The following is a 19,608-nucleotide window of genomic DNA, read 5'->3' on the forward strand; positions in this document are numbered from 1 at the left end:
ACTGAAGAAGGTTTCCATATCACACAGGTGTTAGGCAGCCAGCATGATGAATTATGGCATGTAAGGGTTACATAAGTAATGACTGGGCCAGTGCTGAACAGACCATGGCCAGGTGGCCTTCTTGAAGTGCCAAGTATGAGAAAAGCTGAAAATGTTCCATGAGCCAGCTCACATAATCTTTCATTACATGAAGAAACCAAAGGATGCAGAAAAATCTTTGTGATATCAACTAAAACTCCCTATGTTATTGCAATCAAATCAAAAGACATAGTAAGCATCTCTTATTTTGTTACTAGTGATATTACCCCTTCTCAACAAAATTTCTTTTTGGCAAATATTCATACATGAACAGCTTTTCACATCAGTAAGTTAATTTCTGGCAGAAAAAAAAAAAATAAAAAACAACCAAGAATGCTTTTGCTTTCCAGATTTACAGCTCTGGGAAAGGATACTATTACTCTTGAGGTCTCTGTGGATGATTGACTTGGCATGCAAATAACTGAAAAGTAATATCACAGATCAGGTGGGTTAGGTAATACTTCACTAATCAACAACTCAAAATTCACTGTACTACTGAAACATAAATTCTGTAGACATTCAAACTGCACATTTATGCAGGTAGTAAAACTTCGGTTACCCATGACAGTTTCTGCAACATTCACAGGAAAAAAAAAATTAAAAATTTTCAGCTCAAATCTGATGCTACTGATGAATAACAATTATGCTCCAACTTCTGCTTTTCAATACTAACTCAATATTCACAGTAAAAAGAACTTCAGTAATTTTTTTATGCAATTCCATGCTGAAAGTTCTGCCTTCCAGCCTTAATGGTGACTGTCAAGACACTTTGTGAGCCAGTCACAGCTTTAGATAAGGTGTTTCTAAATTGCAGGAGCTAAATGTTTTTCCCAGTCTCAGTGTGTACTCAGATACACTGACTGCTTTTTAGTAGAGGAGTGGAAAAAAGATCCCCTGACTGCAGCCTGGATAAACAGATGGCAGGGAACACAGGGGAGTGTACTTGCCCCACAGCAGATACAGCCTGAATTAGGCAACTAGTCTCCCATGGCTCTTTATTTAGTCAATGAGATTGGCACAAAACTGCGGGAAAAGCCCCAATTTGTGTCTCTGCTTTGAATCGTGTTCATAAAACAGCTTCTGCATCTCCCCTACCTACAGATGGAGCCTGGGGAGATGCACAGGCTAACAGAAGGCTAAGGCTGGTTGCTGCAAACACCTCCACACCTGTTGACTGAAAATGTAATGGAGTACTGAGTAGAAAAATGGCACAATGAACTGCAATCATAGTGGTTTTTCAGCTGGAGTGTGATTTCTCTGGTCTTACAGCAGTGTTCTGATTTTGACACACAATATTTGCCTAGTTTTGTAAATTCTAACTCAATGACCCTCTCTGGGAGTAAGGATTATTTACAATCCTTAGAACAAAATAGGTATGTTTTCTTCAGATGTTGAAACCTGCTATTTAGAGAGCTCTGATACTTTCACCAAATGCTTTGATGATTGACACAGGACCCTGGGCTCAGCAAAGTGAGCAGAGAGCTGGTCTTATTTGCCAATGGCAGCCACAGTGTGAAGGGGATAAGTAAACATTGCCCCAGTGCTCATTTGCAGACAAGTAATTCAATACTTACTCCATGCCTTGTGCAGTCTGTCGTGCAATATCAATTAGCTTGATCATTTCAAATTTGGTCTCAATGATGTGTAGATGGTGATACAAACTGGACCCTTCACACCATTGTGTAACAATGGCCAACTGGGGTTTTGTTGAATAACCCATGAAAAGCAGGATATTCACATGTCGTGTTTTCCTGTTTACAAAAAAATAAGAACCAGGAGGAAATCAGATCAGGAAATCAGGAAAAGCCAGGCAGATCTATCACAGTCTACATAAGTATTTCCAAACAGAAGGGGTTGAGTCAATCTCAACTGTTACTAAGATAACATGATAACCTCTTGCTAGATTCATTTAATGAATGATTCCTCAAGTTAGCCTTTCTTATCATACTAACATGGAATAACTACTCTGGGGTAGGTGAAAAATGTCAGAGCTCTTTTATGATTTCTTACATGAAAAAATTAACATGGGATTCCAGAGTGTCCCAGAGCCTTTGTCCTTGCAGCAATGTGGACTAGGACAGTTCTATGCTATGTGACTGTGCCTTTTTCAGGTTCAAGAATTTGTCAAGTGATGCTGAGAGTAACTGCTGAGGAAACAAAAAATAAGCAGCTCCCTGCAAATCCTACCACAAAGCTATGTAATGATGAATCATAATGGAGAAGGCACAACTATATGCCTTGTCTGGGTCAAAGGATACAACAAGTGACTATGTAAGTGCTGAAACAATCAACAAACAAAAATGCTGGACTCCATCTATGGGACTCCCAGCAGAAAGCTGGACTAAAATGTTTGATTTAAGTTCTGTCAAAATTCTGTCCAAAAAATGAAGAGATATCCAAAGTTGCACACCTCAGAATGCCTCTACTTCCACAATCATGAGCTTAAGAGTTTTTGGAACTAACATTTTCCTGGGGTAAAAGGCTGACCATTCCCTTTCACCATGTAGCTTATTTGAGATGCTTCTGCAGCATGGGTGCCCAGGTCAACACATCAGGTTTCCAGGGGTGAAAACCTTCTTGCTATTTTGTTTCTTAAAACAGAATTAAGCTTGACACTAGTCAAGATTGTACTTTGATGTAATGTTTCTTTACAATATATTTTCTATCATATCATGCTGATGGATCTTCTTTTAAGAGCTGAACCCAAACCAAATACCTCCTCTGAGACAGTAGAAGCAGTAGACATGAGAAAAGGAAATCAAGAAGTTACTTTACGAGAATTACATTTAAAAAAAAAAACCTCAGAGAAATTAATGTTACTGAACAGAAACTATTAAACAACAGATAATATGGGCAGTACTGTAGCTGAAAACCAGCCATTAGTCATGCTCTCCTTCAATTTCAAAATGTGAATGAGAGGAAAGAAAGGCCTACAGCTCGCACTTAGGCTTGACTGTACCCTGGGGGCAGTACAATAGCAAAAACCAGTCCTGAGTGTTTGGACATACATGTACTGACAACACAGATGTGGAGACAAACACATACAGGGAAGGACTAGCAGTGGGTACAAAGAAATATTTTTAAATGGCTATTTTTTCTGCCTGAAGCATCGTCACGTAGGAGTGAGACCAACATGTTCTAATGGAGAGCTAAAATTCAATGATTAATGAAGCACAAATCTACACACATTATTTTATGCCATTAAAAATATTCTTACCTGAGCACTCCTACTTCATTTTTGAAAGCCTGCAACTGTTGAGGTGTGGGTGCTGTAACATTCAACATTTTCACTGCCACATCACCTTTAAAACAGCAATTTTTAGTAAGTGCCATTGATACATACTCCTCTCTTGAGAAAATGCTATACAGAGCATCAGAAATTCTGGGATACCCTGATTTTTAGCTTACATGAAATAAATCACTACAATTTAAAAAAAAGTCAATATTCAGTCAAATGTAAAAATACTCTTCTTACTTTACTCTGAGAAATCATAGCCAAGCCAAAGCTATTAAAAATACACATTTGAAATCCTCATTCATCAAGATGGGTACTTCTTCCTGCCTTTCTAACTGTGTTTCATCTTTACTCTTATCATTTCTCCATTCATAAGAACATGCAAGAGTTGAGTTTCTAAGCAATATGAAGTTTTTACACTAGTTATTTAGCACGCTACGTATTAATTTAAAAATCATATTTACTGCCCTTCACTGCACTCTCCCCATTATGTCCATGTCTCTCTTGTTCTGAGGAGCCCAGAACTGGACTCAGCATTCCAGGTGTGGCCTCACCAGTGCTGAGGAGGAGGATTGCCTCCGTTAACCTGCTGGCAATGCCTACTGCAGCCCAGGACCCCATCCTCCCTCTTTGTGGCATGGGCACAGTGCTGGCTCCCTTTCAGCCTGGTGCCCACCAGAACCCCAGGTGTGTTTCTGGGAAGCTGCTGTCCAGCTGGGTGTGCCTGGGCAGGCACTGTGACCTCCTCAAGAACAGCTGCTTGCTGTGATGGCCACATACCATGCCACTTTCCTTTGTAGACTGTTCCAAATGATCCAGATCCTATCCTTTGTCCAACTGTGATCTGTCCATCTGGTATCTCCCAATCATCACTTGAATCCCGTCGACCAAGTGTTTTCTTCATGTATGTGCAAAAACAATAAAAAGGGAGAAAACAAGTGCATTAATGTCTCTGAAAACAGCTCCTTTGTTAAAAATTTCTCACCAGCATTTCCCATCATTAATGTCCTAAAAGGGTTTTCTTTTTCACGTGTTGTCTTTTGACTTTTGAAGTTAGCCGCACACAAAACCTCAGGACATAGGTATGCCAAATTATTACCCGGCATGAAACATTTGCAACAGTTTTCTGGCAGTGTTAAAACCAGAAAATATTAAGAAATGCTTACCAAAAAGAAAGCAGTATTTGATTTTAAATTCTTAATCATAATATTAAACTGTGAATTTAAATAAGTGGATGTTTTTATGTTTTTATGAATTGTTACATAAAAATTTGTTACATACATTCGTTACTTTCAAAGTTTATGAATCATGGTGGGAAAAGTTAAGCTCTTATACGAAGGGAAAGTGGCATTACAATATGAGGCACACTAGTCAAAGTGAGTTTAGTCAATTATTTAAATTATTTATATATCAGTCCCACAATTATTTACTAGTTTAAAGTGGTTTTAAAGTGGTTATCCCACTCCATTATCTATCGGTTTCAAGGCTTGATCATTGTCATAGTCAGCTTCAAAATAATTTAGAAAACTTGGATGAAAGAAAAGTGAGAGGAATATGGCTGTGTAATATTTCTACAAAAGAAAACAGCTGATCTTTCCCTTACCATTCTATTTCTGTCTTCTGAGGATGAGGATGATTTCCTTTCCCGTTGGGGTCCTGGTGATTTCTGTAACGCTTTCACATTGGTTAGTGACCCAGGCAAAGAAGCGGGAGGTGTTGCAGACAAGCCTGCAGCTGAGCCTAAATTTCAGAAACAGGATAGTTTTATCTGTAAGAATGCAGTTTACAAGAATGTATTGACATTAGCTGCAAGATTTGTGTTTAAGATGCAGTATCTCTAAACATCAATGTAAATGTTAAGAAAGAACAAACATATACAGGAATATTGCCCTAATATTAGATTAGTGCTCAAGTCTAATTTCAGGAAGAGACAAGTCTATACCAAAAATCCCTGTATAGATAGTCCCCAGTCTCTTGTTCATGAATTAACAAAAGGACAATGTCTTTTTAAGTAAGAAAAAAATAATTAAAAATGTATTTTTTAAATTCATTTTTTTCTTTGAGAAGAACAGTAGCATTTTAGTTAGCAGCATCTACTTCTGATAGTTCTCGTAGCTAAGCTTTTAGGAACCCAACAAATAGCTGAACTACTGTACTTTGGAATCAAAATAGACTAAGTGCAAATAATTGAACTGTTTTCTGATTGAGTCTCCAAGTGCCACCTGAAAATCATTTGGCTGTTTTAAAGCTATCTGTTAGCAGAGAACTATGATTTAAAAATAAATATTAGACTTTAGAAAGGATTAAAAAAGAACAAGTACTTTAGTTAGCTATTTGAAGCATATTCTAGGAAACACAAAAAGAACAGTATGTCTGTAGCCTGTAGGTTATCTAAACAAATCTATGCAGGAAAATGTTACTAAGAGAGCTGTTTCAGAGCCCCAGTGGCCCTTTTCAAATAGAGCACTTCACCTAGACACTGCTTTTTAAAATACATCACAATTATTCATAACAAGGTTATGCTGACCCTTCCAATGCAAAGGACATAAAATAGGGTCAACTGTTAATTAAATTCATGCTGCTTTGCTAAACAATGTATGTCATTGAACAAGACCTCTAACATTCCACTGCCTTCTCTCACATCAGTGCTCTGGGAAGTGGTGGAAGACAATACTCCTCCTCATTCTCCTAGAAGCTCTCCTCTTAAGTAAAAAGTGTCTCCTAATGTCAATTAGAGTTCAAAACCCAACTTTGTGACTTTTAAAACTGTTGCTTAAGTTCAGTCACTCAGTGCATGCTAATTTATTAGACTATATGTATCCATCACTGGACTCAGTAAGCTAAAATCTATGCACGTAGAAGTGGATGCACAAAATAACAACCAACAATACAAAATGGGACACAGCATCTGTAAACTCTGTCCCACATACTAAAGCAACAATAATGATGCATATTGGGCATCCTAACTACTTTTATTAGCAGTTGGAAGCCAGTGACCTGAAGGATGGACTCATGATCATGTTATGGCCACTACACTGTCATTTATTCTTACATGATTCATCTGAAATCAAACATACATGGAATTAAATGTATGATGTTCCCAGAACATGAGCAATTTTCCAAAAGTTTAGTGGGCTACAGATTTTCTCTGCAATAGCAAAGATCTGGGATGCATTTTCTTTGTGGTAACTAAAATCTCCTACTTCGATTTTAATACTGCAATATAGGAACACTAACACAATATTCACCCTTCACCAAAAACGCTCACAGCACACGGCAGAACACTGTAGTTAATCTGTTCATAATAATACCAGATGGCCTGTTTTCCAAGTTATTAGAGTAGAACACTTCAGATAATGCTGGATTTAAGTCAATAGCTTGGACTCTGAAGCCGCATGTAACATATTTCATTCTGTAGCCAGTTTGCTTGTTGGGAACACCTGTCTTCTTACAAAGACTTCTGGAAGATCTTTACAAGTTCAAAAGGTGAACTGCTCTTGATATATTCTGAAACAAAAGTCTTTGAAACAGCCAAGATGGTAGCATTTGAAAACCACACTACATGCACTGAACTAACCATTTCTACATGTATTATGTATAGACACAGGTACAAACATTTCATGCTATTACTCAATAGTTGGTTTCTCCAGCAGGTGAAATCCCACAGAGATTTTTTGGGATTTTGTGCAATACAACAGATCCATTGACAGCTTAAGGCCTGAATTACCCCCACGGTCAATGACATGAAAATCTAAGTGTCTTATTTGACATCGTACAGGACAGAAATACTGTTTCAGTCAAATTTACTAACTAAATAAAAACTACTCAAACCATCTAGAGCCCTGATGTGGTGTCAACAGCACATTGTCAAAGTGAAGTATTTGTTGAAAGCTGACATAACACATTACTTGAAAAGCTTGAGACCTAACAAGATATCAATGGAAATGTTCGTAATTCACATTTGATTTCCTACATTACTTTTCAAAACAAAGAATATTAAATACAGAAGACTGTTATAGCACTGAACTGACTTAAACTGAACAGTCAAGGAAATTCTAAGTTAAGGGCATCATTTTATCTTTAAAATCACTGCAATGCAATCCAATGACCTTTGTTTAGAAAAATTATGTTAAGGTCCACAGAAAAACCTCAACTATGAAATTCCTTGCTTTTGAAGATTTAAGTCAGACTTCACTTACAATAATTTTCAAGCGTGTAAAGGTGAAAGTGGGTATGTGTGAAAAGCACATTCAAAGCATTCCAGCCAGGCCAAGCAAAAAACAGAGGTGTTTTGATAAACTCACACACTTACATACACACGGTGTGAGGGTGAGGCACAAACAGCATCTGTGGTTTTACTTATTTTGTTTGGGTGAAAACAAGAAAGAAGAGCCCAACTACCTCTGAACACTGGGCCAGGCTCAAAATCAAACACTATTTCACTGGGGACAGAATGAAGGAGGGGACTGGGAGTCCGGGATTGGTATTTCCGAAGACAGCGCATCAGCTGGTTCAAAGGGGCTGTTAGAGAGAAAGAGACGGGCAGGCAGAGACAGAAAGACAGACACATAGAAGAAATGAAAGAAGTCATGGGAAATAACTAGGATGCTTTGACTCCTAATCATAGATTGCTTCTGTACTTTGAAGGAAAAAAAGTCAATTCCCAAGAACACCGTTTCAGGACTGGAATAGCCAATTGTTTTCAGATGCCAAGCAGACAGTTTATGATCAAAAGTTAAAACCAACATGATTGCACAACATTTAAATGTTGGACAAAATGGGCAAAACTCTGGAGAGCCACACCTATCAACACATACAAAAATAGCTAAACCGGCAACCTTCAATTACAAGCTTGCAGGAGTAAAGGAAGTTTCTTTTTTAAAAGTGCATTTTGCTGGCATTATTAAAGACAGCTCCATCAAACACAACACATCTTACCAAATACCAGATTTGCATGGGAGAAACAAAGTCAGTGAAAGGGTATTCTATAGTAATTCAGACCATACTTATGGCTGAAGCAAGTTATAATTAGTAGGAGACAACTGTGTTACTGATTTGGAGCTGGAAAAACTGTCATATGCCTGCCCTACTTACTATTTCTCTATTTTCAATATTTCTGCTTGATTATATTCATAGGAATAAATACAGCACATAAGAAGCCCTCTTCAGGACCTTGACAACCAGTGGGAGAAGTGACTTAAGAGGCCCGTGCACAACACATGAAGAAAAATAAACCTCCTGGCACTAGTTCTGACTTAACTGTGAATTAGAGCAGTGAGTTACTGAAGGAAACATAAAAAGACCTGGCTTTAGTGTAAGATCCTAATAATCCACTTCCAAGAGTAGCACAGGCATGCAGTACAGCAAAGCAGCAACTTCAGCAGGGGTAGAGGGGGAGAAGAACTGGAGTATTTCAAGCTACTTTAGGATGCAGCAGTTCATATGGAAGGCCCATTACCACAATGGTTTTCGTTGAAAACCCCTTTTGTTTCCATGGGTGAAGAGGTAACACCAGGCATAAAAATCTTTGGGAAGTTGTAGTGTATCTGTGTGCAGCCATGTGAGTGAATAAGTGTGGGTGTATATCTGTGTGTGTGAGAGAGAGAGTAAAAAAGTGTAAGTACTAAGTAATTTTAAAACTAAAAAAAACTAAGTACTACTTCAAAACTTTTTCTCCTTCTGTCTCCCCCACTCCCAGAATGACCAGCAAATGACTCAATTCTTTGTGAAACAAATACTAAGTTCATGGACAAGCAAATGTAAATTCACTTTTTGTTCTAGTCATATTTTGCATTGTGTCTGTGTTTTGTAGAAGGAAGTAGGGTAATGGGAAGGGACAAAGCAGTTGTGTAATTAAATGTAACACAGTAGTTAGTTTAAATGCCACTTACCTCCCTCTCCTCGTAAACTCTGGTCTCTAATCAAGTCCTGTAAAAAATTAAAAAACTGTGTTTAATTCAGGTATTAACATTTATATTCTGGAATCAATTGAGACTGATAAGTTTGAGAATTCATAGTGCCATATGATGCCCATGAAATAAAAGTGGTTTCCTACCCTGACTTACTAATATCAATAACTCCAAAGAACTACTGCATTTCTCAAAATTAAGTTGCTTTAAAACAGCATCTCCCAGTAGTAAAGTGAAATGTACACTACTCAAAAGAGATGCTGACAGGAAAATATTGATTTAAAAACGCAGTTGACCAAAACATACAAAGAAATATTGAGTCAAATGTTCCTGTTACAGTAGCACAAATGAATTGAATTGTCTTATCAGAACCTGGGACATCAATTTCCTGTACTGAGGTACATCAGTCAAATGAGTCCTACTTCATTTTTTCTTGTAACAACACACCTGATTTGCATAGCCGGGCACACTGTTCTTCTCAGAAATGACTAATTGCAGAAGGCTTGCTTCACTTGCAATCCTCTGTGAACTGAGAGAATCTTTTGCAACATGTCCAGACTAAAAGCAAACTATACTAAAGATTTTATAAACAGATGTAGAAAACTCTAGCAGTTTCCTTCTGTATATCTGTTTTCATAATGAAGCTTTTTTTTTTGTTAGATTATTATATTTGTTCCCTTCTTGTTCCATAATCATATTTGTTCCCTTACACACCTATGCTTTGCCAAAAGCACTGGCTATGCCTCAGTTGCACCACTGCCATATACCACATGCAAATGTCTACATAGCCACAACTCTTAAAATCAACATTTCACCTTTCCCTTAGCTCACATGTAAAACAGATTTTGTGCCTCAGTGTCCAGGCAGATTTCAAGACTGCTCATCTGACAAATGACTAATTTCTAGAGAGCAGACTTAGGGCTAAAATACGAACTGTGTATGTTAGCAAAATCAGCAAAAGGCAACATCTTGAAAGGTCCTAACTGTTCTTATGCTAACACCAACCATTATTATTAGTTACATTTCACCATCCAGAGCTTTCAAAATTGTGGAAAAAAACTTAAGCGTAGCAGTTTCTGAACACTCCAAAGGAAGTCTCAGAATAACATATACTGAGCTCCTTAAACTCTTAAGGAACTGTTAGTATATGTGAACTCAGCTTAATTTAATTATTTAGCTTTCTCCAATGCCAAAAATATTACTTGGAATAAAAATACTAAAAAATCTCTGTCTTGCATAAAAATGTGTTTAACACACAGAATGGTTTGCAAGAGTGGTTACTTACTACAGCTAACACCATGAGCCTTGGGACTAATGACAGGGGAAAAAAAAGCAGTTGTTTGGGGCAGAATGTTTCTTTGAAAATGAAAAGGACAGGACTGTCAAAAGGCAGTTCTCCTTTTGGAGAATGGATTATTTGTGTTCTTACAGCTGTCAACAGCAAAAAAGAATCTATGAAAAAAAAGAAAAATGAATGATCTTTGAAGATTCTGACAGACCACTGAGGATTATCTTAGAAACACAGCACTTGTGCGTACACAGAGAATTTAACACACTGATATTCACAAGGAACACATCAAATCTACTATTCCTGATCTAATTGTTAGTAATACTTACATCAATATTGACTGGCTCGATTGTATTGATGTGGACATTGGGAGCTGAAGAGGATCGGTCGCGTTGCCCAAATTGATTCCGATGGTCTTCATCTGCTGGTCGGAGGGGCTGTGGGATTGGAATGGATTTTGAAGGAGAAGGACTAGGGAGAATTGGTGGTCTGAGAAACAAAGTCAAGGAAAAAGAGGATTTAGGTCTACAAATGGCTTCAAACACTGCATAGTGGGTGTGGTAAGTCCTTTTCAACTATAATAATACATACACAAAAAAACTGATCTAAAGCCCTGAATAAAAACAATTGATAATGAACGGTCTCTACTCCCCTATGATCAATTGCAACAACTCTCTGTTGCATCAACTAGCTAATTACGTGGTTGTGAAGTGTTCTGACTTAAAACAAAGAAAACTCTACCATACCATACCAAACTAGCAATAATAAATCCTGATCTGAAAAATTCATGCTGCCCAACATGCATTGCAGACAGCAAGGTATTCTGCAGTTTCCTCACCTCTGAGTCAATGCAATACACTCATTTTAATGGTAAGCAATTGAGAACTAAAAATGCTTAACATCTCATATTAATGTTACAGTCAGAAAATGTCATAAAACAAAACGTATGGATGGGATTATTTTTCAGAGAAGACAGAGTGAAAATTACATCTGGTCATTCAACCTAATTGATTAATAATAATGTATTATTGATACTAAAAATAACACGGCCAATGTATTATTGACACTAAAAATAAACATATCACCTTTTAACCTCAACCTTTAAGAAATAACTTTGAATAGCACAACATTTCAAATGTTATTTACAGTGCTACAATGCAATAGGTTTGACTTAAAAGATAAGTGTTCAGAATACACAAACAAGCTTCCTGAAGAAATGCAAACGCTGCCAGTCATAAATGTAGATAAAGTCTTTAATTTATGGTATAATGAATTGAATATTCAAAAGACAAAACAACTAAACATTTGGGTTGTTTGTAAAAAGGCAGAAAGTCACTTCTTTGGTTATCCATAATTTTGTTAAAGTGCAATAAACTGGCAATTATCTCTTAGTCTAGTCAAGGTCAGTCACTGTTAAGCCTAATGATCCAATCTAATGGATGTAAGGCAAAAGGCTAATGAAAACATTTGCCACCTTTGCCAAAGAAAACTTCATGTTAAAATATACATGGTATCTGACAACAAGGTTTTTAAGAGTTGGTTTCTTTTTGTCAGTTCTAAAACAGGAGTGGAGTCCTCCAGTCATTCAATGACTCATGGATTAATTACCATGACCACAAAGGCAACATCCACAGGGAGAAGCTTCAGAAATAAAACAGACAGCAGCATATAGCAGCAATAGGTCCTGATGCCACCTCCTGTAAGCAAATGCTCCTTGGCCTCTCCAAAGGTCTTTGGGGAAACTAACATTTTCAATAGGACACCTTGGCATTTTTTCAGCAACATGTTTGCTTTATAGCCTACTATCCTACCTTTCATTGAAAAGTTTATCCAGTTTGGCACTGATCCCAGAACTCAGCGCTATCTGTATCCCAAGTAGCTGTCATCTTTTCCTTCCTGGCCAACAATCTCACAATTGAAAATGGCAAAACAAGGTGCTTGCAAATTAACTCAAGTAACAGTCTAGTAAGTCTTCCAATGAAATACTTGAATATGATTGGGAAGTGGGCAGGAGAGAAGAGGCAGGGGGTTTAACCCTGCTTAACTTAAAAAAAAAAGCAGTTACCTACTGTCACATGACAGAATATAGATATTGGAAAGATACTGGGAAGCAATGAACTCAAAAAACCAATAGTCAAATCTCTGAGAAAGGGCCTTGAAAAGCCCAGCACTTCAGAAGTTGTTTATAACTTCAGAACTATTTTTTAAAATGCAGTTGTACATACACATAAGCTGAAGTCTTCATTCACTGCTACCCAAGTGCCTTCAGGTAAAATATTGTAGGTGAGGAAGTTCTGAACTTCTGAATGTTTTTGTATGTAAATCATGCAACTAGAACACACATCAGGACATGGGACACTGCACAGATCCAAATGCAGGACCTGACTGACATTTAAAGGCACTCTATTTTCATATTAAAGCGTGCCAAATGCTACACAAAAGAATCAGAACAAAAGTCTAAAAAGTGTCTCAACCAGGCCAGTACTGTCACTGCTGGCATAGGTAACTCCTGCTTAAACTTCCTGAGAGCTCTCAGGTAACAAGGAAACTAAGGGAAATATATAACAACATCCATCAGAACATTGCACCAGGAGTGACTGTGACACACCATCTGAGCTCTGCCACATGACAAAAACAGAAGCCATCAGATATTCTGTGATCATGAGTAAGCCGACGGAGAGAAAACCAGATTGAGGCAATATTGTTTCAATTACATCCTCCTTTGAGTCATAAATGGTCATCTGCTACTTCTGTATTTCTGGTCACAGGTCATCATGTCCATCATGTTGCTAACACAGATAGCATGCTACATCATACCATGTTTAAAAACAACTTGAATAGCTTTTTCTAACAATTAAATTCTTACTGGGGGAAGTCCAGATCTTTAGAAAATAATTACAGGCTGGTAAAGAATTTTTTTTTTTCCCCAGTCTCTAAGCTATTACTTGGAGTGTCTCTGGACTTTAGACAACAAAGAATCTGGAGATGGGAACCTCATAAGCCGTTAGCCATGTGCTCCATAATGATTTTATTAATGGGTGTCCTTGAGACACTTTGAAAAAAAGTAGGTTATTTCTGCTAAATGGAAATTTTTCCTGAAAAAGATAACTAGTGAAGTAAAAGAGACAAGGGGTTTGCTAGCTAAGACAGCCTACTGAGATCACAAGCTCAGTTTCTGCCCATGTGTGGTAAAAGCTGGATCTTGATCTGCATCAAGATCTTGACCTATCTAGAACACGTCACCACAAAGAACGCAGTGATCCTCTGAGCTACCAAAAGGCCCTTCTTACAGTATTCCTAAATTGTAATGACTCGAGAAGAGTAGAAGTGACACTGGAGCTCAAAGGGCCAGATCTCACCATCTGGAAAAGGGTGACACTGTCTATTCCAGGCCAGTTCCAAAACTAGTTCTTAGGCTATGGAAGCACAGTGCTGACAAAACACACTGCAAAAAACCCCCAAGAAACAACAAAAAAAAACCCCAATCCCCCCAAAAAACCCAAGAAAAACCAAACACACAAAAAACCCCCAAACAAGTAAAAACCCAACCTCTCCAAAAATAAAGATCAAATAAAATCCCAAAAAATAACTGACTTAAAGGAACATGCAGTTTGAATATCAGGAGCTCAGCTTCTGTTGTTCCTGTGGCCTTTGTGAATGGTTTACAGCCACCTTGGTAAAGGAGACCTTCTACAAGTAAGTAGATGAATCACTTTCTCCCAGCCTCCTAGATGTGGGCATTCTTTTAACAAATGATTCTCTGCTTCTGAGGCAACAAGCTGATAGTTATCAAATCTCAATCTAATATGTTACAACCTTTCCAGGCAGTATGACAGAACATGCTTTTTACCTTGGACCATATGTTTGTGATTAGCACATTGCTCCTTCCCTTTTTATCAGGCAAAACAGAAAGATGTTTTATCAGGAAACAAGGATAACTGATAAGATGTAAAATTTTTATACCCTTTACCAAGTACAGCAAGTGCCCATGTGTCCACAGATTTACTATTCCACAAAACTGGGTCCACAAGAAAGAGTAAGGTAACTCAGGAAAGTATCTGCACGTTATGTTACATATAAACAAACATTTTTTTAAAATCATATTCAGTATGTCTACTTCATTTTAGAACTTGCAATGATATAAATTAGTTCACATTACAAATGCAAAAGAAAATTTTAATACAGATTTTCCTCAATGTCCTTTACTCACCAATGTGATGTTTCTCAAGTGTTTAAGAGCTGGTCTACTCAGGAAAGATTTTTCTTGAAATTTTTCTTACGATAGGTATATTTGGGATTCAAGTTTTTGTTGACTGCATTTTTATTTTGCTGTAGTTGAGCAAATGCTTGAACTGAAAATTCACATTCACCTAGCGTCAATTATAAGGCATGTACCAGTTCCTTTTTAAAATGACAGCATCTCTCCTGGACTGAGATTTCTTTATCTTCCTCACAGCCTGAACAAGTCCACCTTAGTTTAGCCACTGGGCTCAGTGTTGCACACACTATTTACCTGGCAGGCTGCACACTCATATCCAAACCAAACCTACTGCAAGCTAAAATGGGCATCAAGGTTTTAAATTTTTTTTTTCTTTACACCAGAGTGTTAACATCAGACTGGATTTGGTTTTTGTTACTGCTGTTAATGAAGAACACAGTGCACTTCCAGTTCCAAGTAGTTTCTAAAGACTGCTAAGGATCTGGGATACAATGGTATTTCAGCTATAGTAGCAAGCTGGTAAATTTAAACTGCGGAGGCCAAACAGCTGCTGATTTAATTACTGAGGTACTCCACAGACATTGCCAGAAAACACTGTAATTTTTTTCTTTCCTCATCCCTGCAGCCTGGAAATACTCAATAATCCCAAATCAAACGCTGATTTGGAGAAATGGACAGCAGTACCAATTTGGAACTACAAGGTAAAAATCATTCTTGCAGCACCCTTTGAAGTCAGTCTAGAAGCATCATGGGACAGCTCTGTAACAGCCATTACCTCACACATTAGTGCAGATTTTTACACCAGGATAACTTGTTTTCATCCATGTTGGCTTGTAGGTGAAAAACAGCTGCCAGGATGATCACAATGGGGTGCACTTATTTATAGTGGCCTTTGGGCACATATCAAAGCTGATGAACCTAAAATTCCTGATAGCTTCACATACCAGGGGTTATCAAGAGACCCACACTGTTGCTGTTAGTCCTTCCAACCAGCTCCAGGTCACTAGCATGTTTTTGCAAAAAAAGTTTTGGAGAGCAAGAGGCTTCCCTCAACTGTTGTATGGACTGAAAGGGTTTTCTAAAGATTCTGATACCAAACCTTTTCTGTGCAGCAAGAATGCATATCAAGTTGCATATTTTAGGAACTTTGGGAACATTTACAGGGAGAAGCCTGGAAAAGGCCTGGTGCCAGAACCTTTAGGGGAAGAAGTTCATTGTTTTATGAATTAAAACACAAAGCTTTTGCTAACTTACACACCACAGGATCTAAATGGCATTGTAGTATAAAATGTAATATCGTAAGACTGTATTCTTTGCTTCCTTGGCTTTTCAGAAGTTTTCTAGACATTCAAGTATCTTTGGCTGAAACAGAATGATCAGTGAACATTTGGAAGACAGAAAGGAAAGCAGAGGTGTTTAATCACGAGCTGGAGCCTGCTCAAAGGCAAGGACGGGCAAGCTTCCAAGAATGGTGCACCAGACATTCCCCTTTTCTTCCTCCAACTTAGAAGATGAAGCATATTGGGAAATGTTGTTTTTCAAAGAGCCAAGATGTTGCCAACTTGCTTATTTCTCTCTTTTTCATGTATCTGAGATTGAGGGAACTGGGTTGACAGAAATTCTGTGCTCATATTTTACAAGCCAAGATGGAGAAGAAACTTCATGACAGTGCAACGAACGAAACAAATACAATGTATGATATACAGTTTGCTTACTTCAATTTTATTACAAATGGCTCTTAGTAGGGAGACCTACACTTCTCTTCTTTCCAGTTAACTGCAGATTGTAACTCAAATGGCTGTTTTGGCACAACAGGATAGTGCAAATGGAAAGAAGCAAAATGGGACACAAAACCTAATGTGGAGGCTGGACACATTTTTATAAGGGGTTCAGAAATGTGAAATGGGACCATATGTGCTCCCTCCTCTTGGGGTGGAAAACCTGGAGGAACTGCCTATGGCTCACAGTTGGAAGAATGAAAGGCTTGCTTTAGGATGTTACACATGAGCAAAGTGAAACAGTTCTCCAGCATGTTTAGCAGCTTTTGCATCATGTCCAATGGTCTTTTCCTTTATGTTCCTTTCTCTTTCAAACTTTTCCATTTGATCTCTTGACAGTGCATCAGCATGTCACACACGCCTTTGCTCTCCAACTTGTCTTGCAACACAAACTTCCTTCTTTTGGGCACTTTGCCTCCTGCTGGGATCCCTTCACAAGGCTAGAGATGAAGAGGGATGATTGCCTTCTCTTTCCTCAGGTTTACCAAACGATTAGTAACATCCCCTCCTCTGTGAGCTGTGCCATCAAAGATGCTAGGAGAACAGAGAAATCAAAGGAACAATTATTAATCTAGGGAGAGCTATTAAAGTGCTAGTTCCTCATATTTTCCATCCCATTCTTCAACTCTCAAATTTCAATCTTGTATTCTCCTCCTAGACAAGATAAGCTCATATGTCAGCCTTTTTTTTATTCCAGTTGAGCTGTTTTCCCATATTGTAGCAGTCATCTTGAACAAAACCACAGGTGAGTATACATTTTTATAGAAAAGGCAAGCTTTTTAAATTCAGCTAGATTAACATTTCCTCAATTATGTTTTTAAAAAGCAGAGAAGTATTATTAAAGAAAGGCAAGAAAGATAACTGGAAAGATGTATGGACAGTGCTATGTGCGCATTCAGTAACATCTGAGCTACTTCTGGAAAGGAAATACTACATACACAGATGCTTGGGGAAAACTGTATGACTAACATGCATATTACATATGAACACCAGCTGATAATCATAAACCATTTTCAAAATGAACATGGCTTTGCAGGCATGATGTATGCCCTTTTTTGGTTTGTGTAACAAAATGTACAGCAAAACAGAAAGGAGAAAACTAGAAACCTTTTACAGCTTCTGCAATTACAAACACTTCTAGATGCAACATGGGAAAAGCTCCTAAACAGCAACTAGCAAGTATATTTAAATATTAACATTTTTATATATATATGGCATTAACAAGCTTCGGTCTCAAGTTTTTTCTTTCTGTTTTCACTGCACAAAACTAAGACTGCCTGAAGTAGTGCATGTATCAAGACAATCCATATTGTTGTAACCTCACAAGCTGGTAATGTGAGGCTAAGGCAATTGAAAAGCAGGACAATTCAGAATATCAGGATTAGGGCTATATAGTGCCTTTGACATCCACTAGCATTTAACACAATTGGTATGAACAAGTTTCTTCATGAATTAATAGTTTTAGCCCAGCTACAATTTTGGCTGTACCCTGACAAAGACTTGACAAGCAGCCTTGTCCACGCTCTGGTGTACTAATATCCGCAGGATCTAAAGGCAACATTCATTACCTTGAAGAAGTACTTTTGAATTCACTTGAATCTGCACAAAATAGAACAAATAAGAACATAGTCTCTGTACTTACCAAGTGAGGTATCCTCTGCAGGACTGTCAATCTGTTTTCCTGGGAGACATTGTATTTGATCTTCCATAAAACAGTCTTGGCTGTCCAGAGAATTTATCTTCTGGTTGAGAGTCCAGAAGTGCCTGCATAGCTTCCAGTGTGTTTCTGCTTTAGTTTAGGAACAATGTTCACGATTCCAGGAGAGCATTTCTGCCACATTCAGCTCAACTCCACACAGCACACATGTCCTGGGAATGGTTTTCTGAAGGCTTCTGTATTTGGTGTTCTTAATAAATATGCATCAGATTTCTTGAGTGTGATATACATGCCTGAGTTACTCTTCCCTGGAGATTTGTTCAACTACCTAATGGTGGATGGTGTCATTGATCTCTTTGCTACTGGGAACATAATCTAAATATGGTCTCTTATCTCTTCGTGGAGAAAGGGTCCAGAATCTTTGTTGGAAATACAGGGGTATGGTCAGTTTTAGAGGTCTGCTTTTACAAAACCTGGAGCTGCAGCAAACAATTGCTATTGGTATGCCCCAACACGAAGAGGAAGAAGACAGCTGGTCTGGAGGATACTAGAGCAGTGTATGTGGAAAAGCTACTAAAGCAGTGTTACGAACCTGAAACTGGCACCTGTTCACATCAGCCTGATAGCAATGTGGTTTATTTTGAAACTGAGGTACGACACTTCAAGGCATATAAATTGTAGTTTGATAACAAACTAAGAGAATCTGTGAGAATATAATTTTGGTTTATATTAATTTTAAGTATAAAATCTTTCCAGTTTAGACCAGGTCTAAGGTATCATGTAGAAGAAATCAGTTTAACAGGTAATGCCCCAATTCTACAGACAGTTACACACACATTTAACTTAGGCTCATTACTAATTTACAGAATTCATGTGAATGAAAACATTCACTTTTTTAGGTTAAGCATAGGTGGATATACCTGCATGAGAAGCCAGATTACAAAAATGCAGAGTTGCAAAGCAGTATTTGAGTGTTTCTTAGCACAGTACTGAAATGTTATGTTATTAAACAGCACGAATAAGGTCATACCCAACAGAATCTGAGGGGGGCACTGAGGGGTATGATCCAGATGCTGGGGTGGTCTCTCCTAAGGAGGCCTCCTCCGGTGGTATGGGGTGGTGTTCAAAGAACTTGGAGACAAACAGCAAACTGTGAGGCAAGAACAAAACAAGAACAACCTAACTTGTGCAAAACCCAGAAGTTTCACAATATAATACTCAAAGATTTCAAAAAAGACCCCAAACCCCAAAACCTCATTGATTAAATTCTAAATTTTACAGTAAAGATTACACTAACACACTAAATCTGCAAGATTTGTTAGAAGTATTATTTACTTCACAAAGGATCAAAAGATCATGCCTGAAATATAAACTTTGTGGAATTAATTTTTAAATTTTTTAGCTGGAATTGCAAACATCTGGTTCTTCAAGAATGCACAACTTT

General features: G+C 37.8%; 1 protein-coding gene across 2 annotated transcripts in view; it reads right to left on the reverse strand.

The window, feature by feature from the left end:
- BRAF (B-Raf proto-oncogene, serine/threonine kinase) overlaps positions 1–19,608 on the reverse strand; it is an 80,600-nt gene that overhangs the window by 15,754 nt on the left and 45,238 nt on the right. Inside the window, exons 7-15 of one of the 2 annotated variants that reach the window (XM_032106901.1) lie at positions 19,195–19,314; positions 10,840–10,999; positions 9,205–9,241; positions 7,715–7,834; positions 4,917–5,053; positions 4,094–4,211; positions 3,296–3,380; positions 1,653–1,829; positions 453–499 (exon numbers count right to left, since the gene is read on the reverse strand). In XM_032106901.1, the coding sequence (XP_031962792.1) occupies positions 453–499; positions 1,653–1,829; positions 3,296–3,380; positions 4,094–4,211; positions 4,917–5,053; positions 7,715–7,834; positions 9,205–9,241; positions 10,840–10,999; positions 19,195–19,314 (1,001 nt within the window). The remainder of the gene's footprint in view (positions 1–452; positions 500–1,652; positions 1,830–3,295; positions 3,381–4,093; positions 4,212–4,916; positions 5,054–7,714; positions 7,835–9,204; positions 9,242–10,839; positions 11,000–19,194; positions 19,315–19,608) is intronic. The other variant, XM_032106900.1, reaches the window with a different exon arrangement.

The sequence above is a fragment of the Corvus moneduloides genome, chromosome 4 (genome assembly GCF_009650955.1).
Source record: "Corvus moneduloides isolate bCorMon1 chromosome 4, bCorMon1.pri, whole genome shotgun sequence".
Taxonomy (NCBI): Eukaryota; Metazoa; Chordata; class Aves; order Passeriformes; family Corvidae; genus Corvus; species Corvus moneduloides.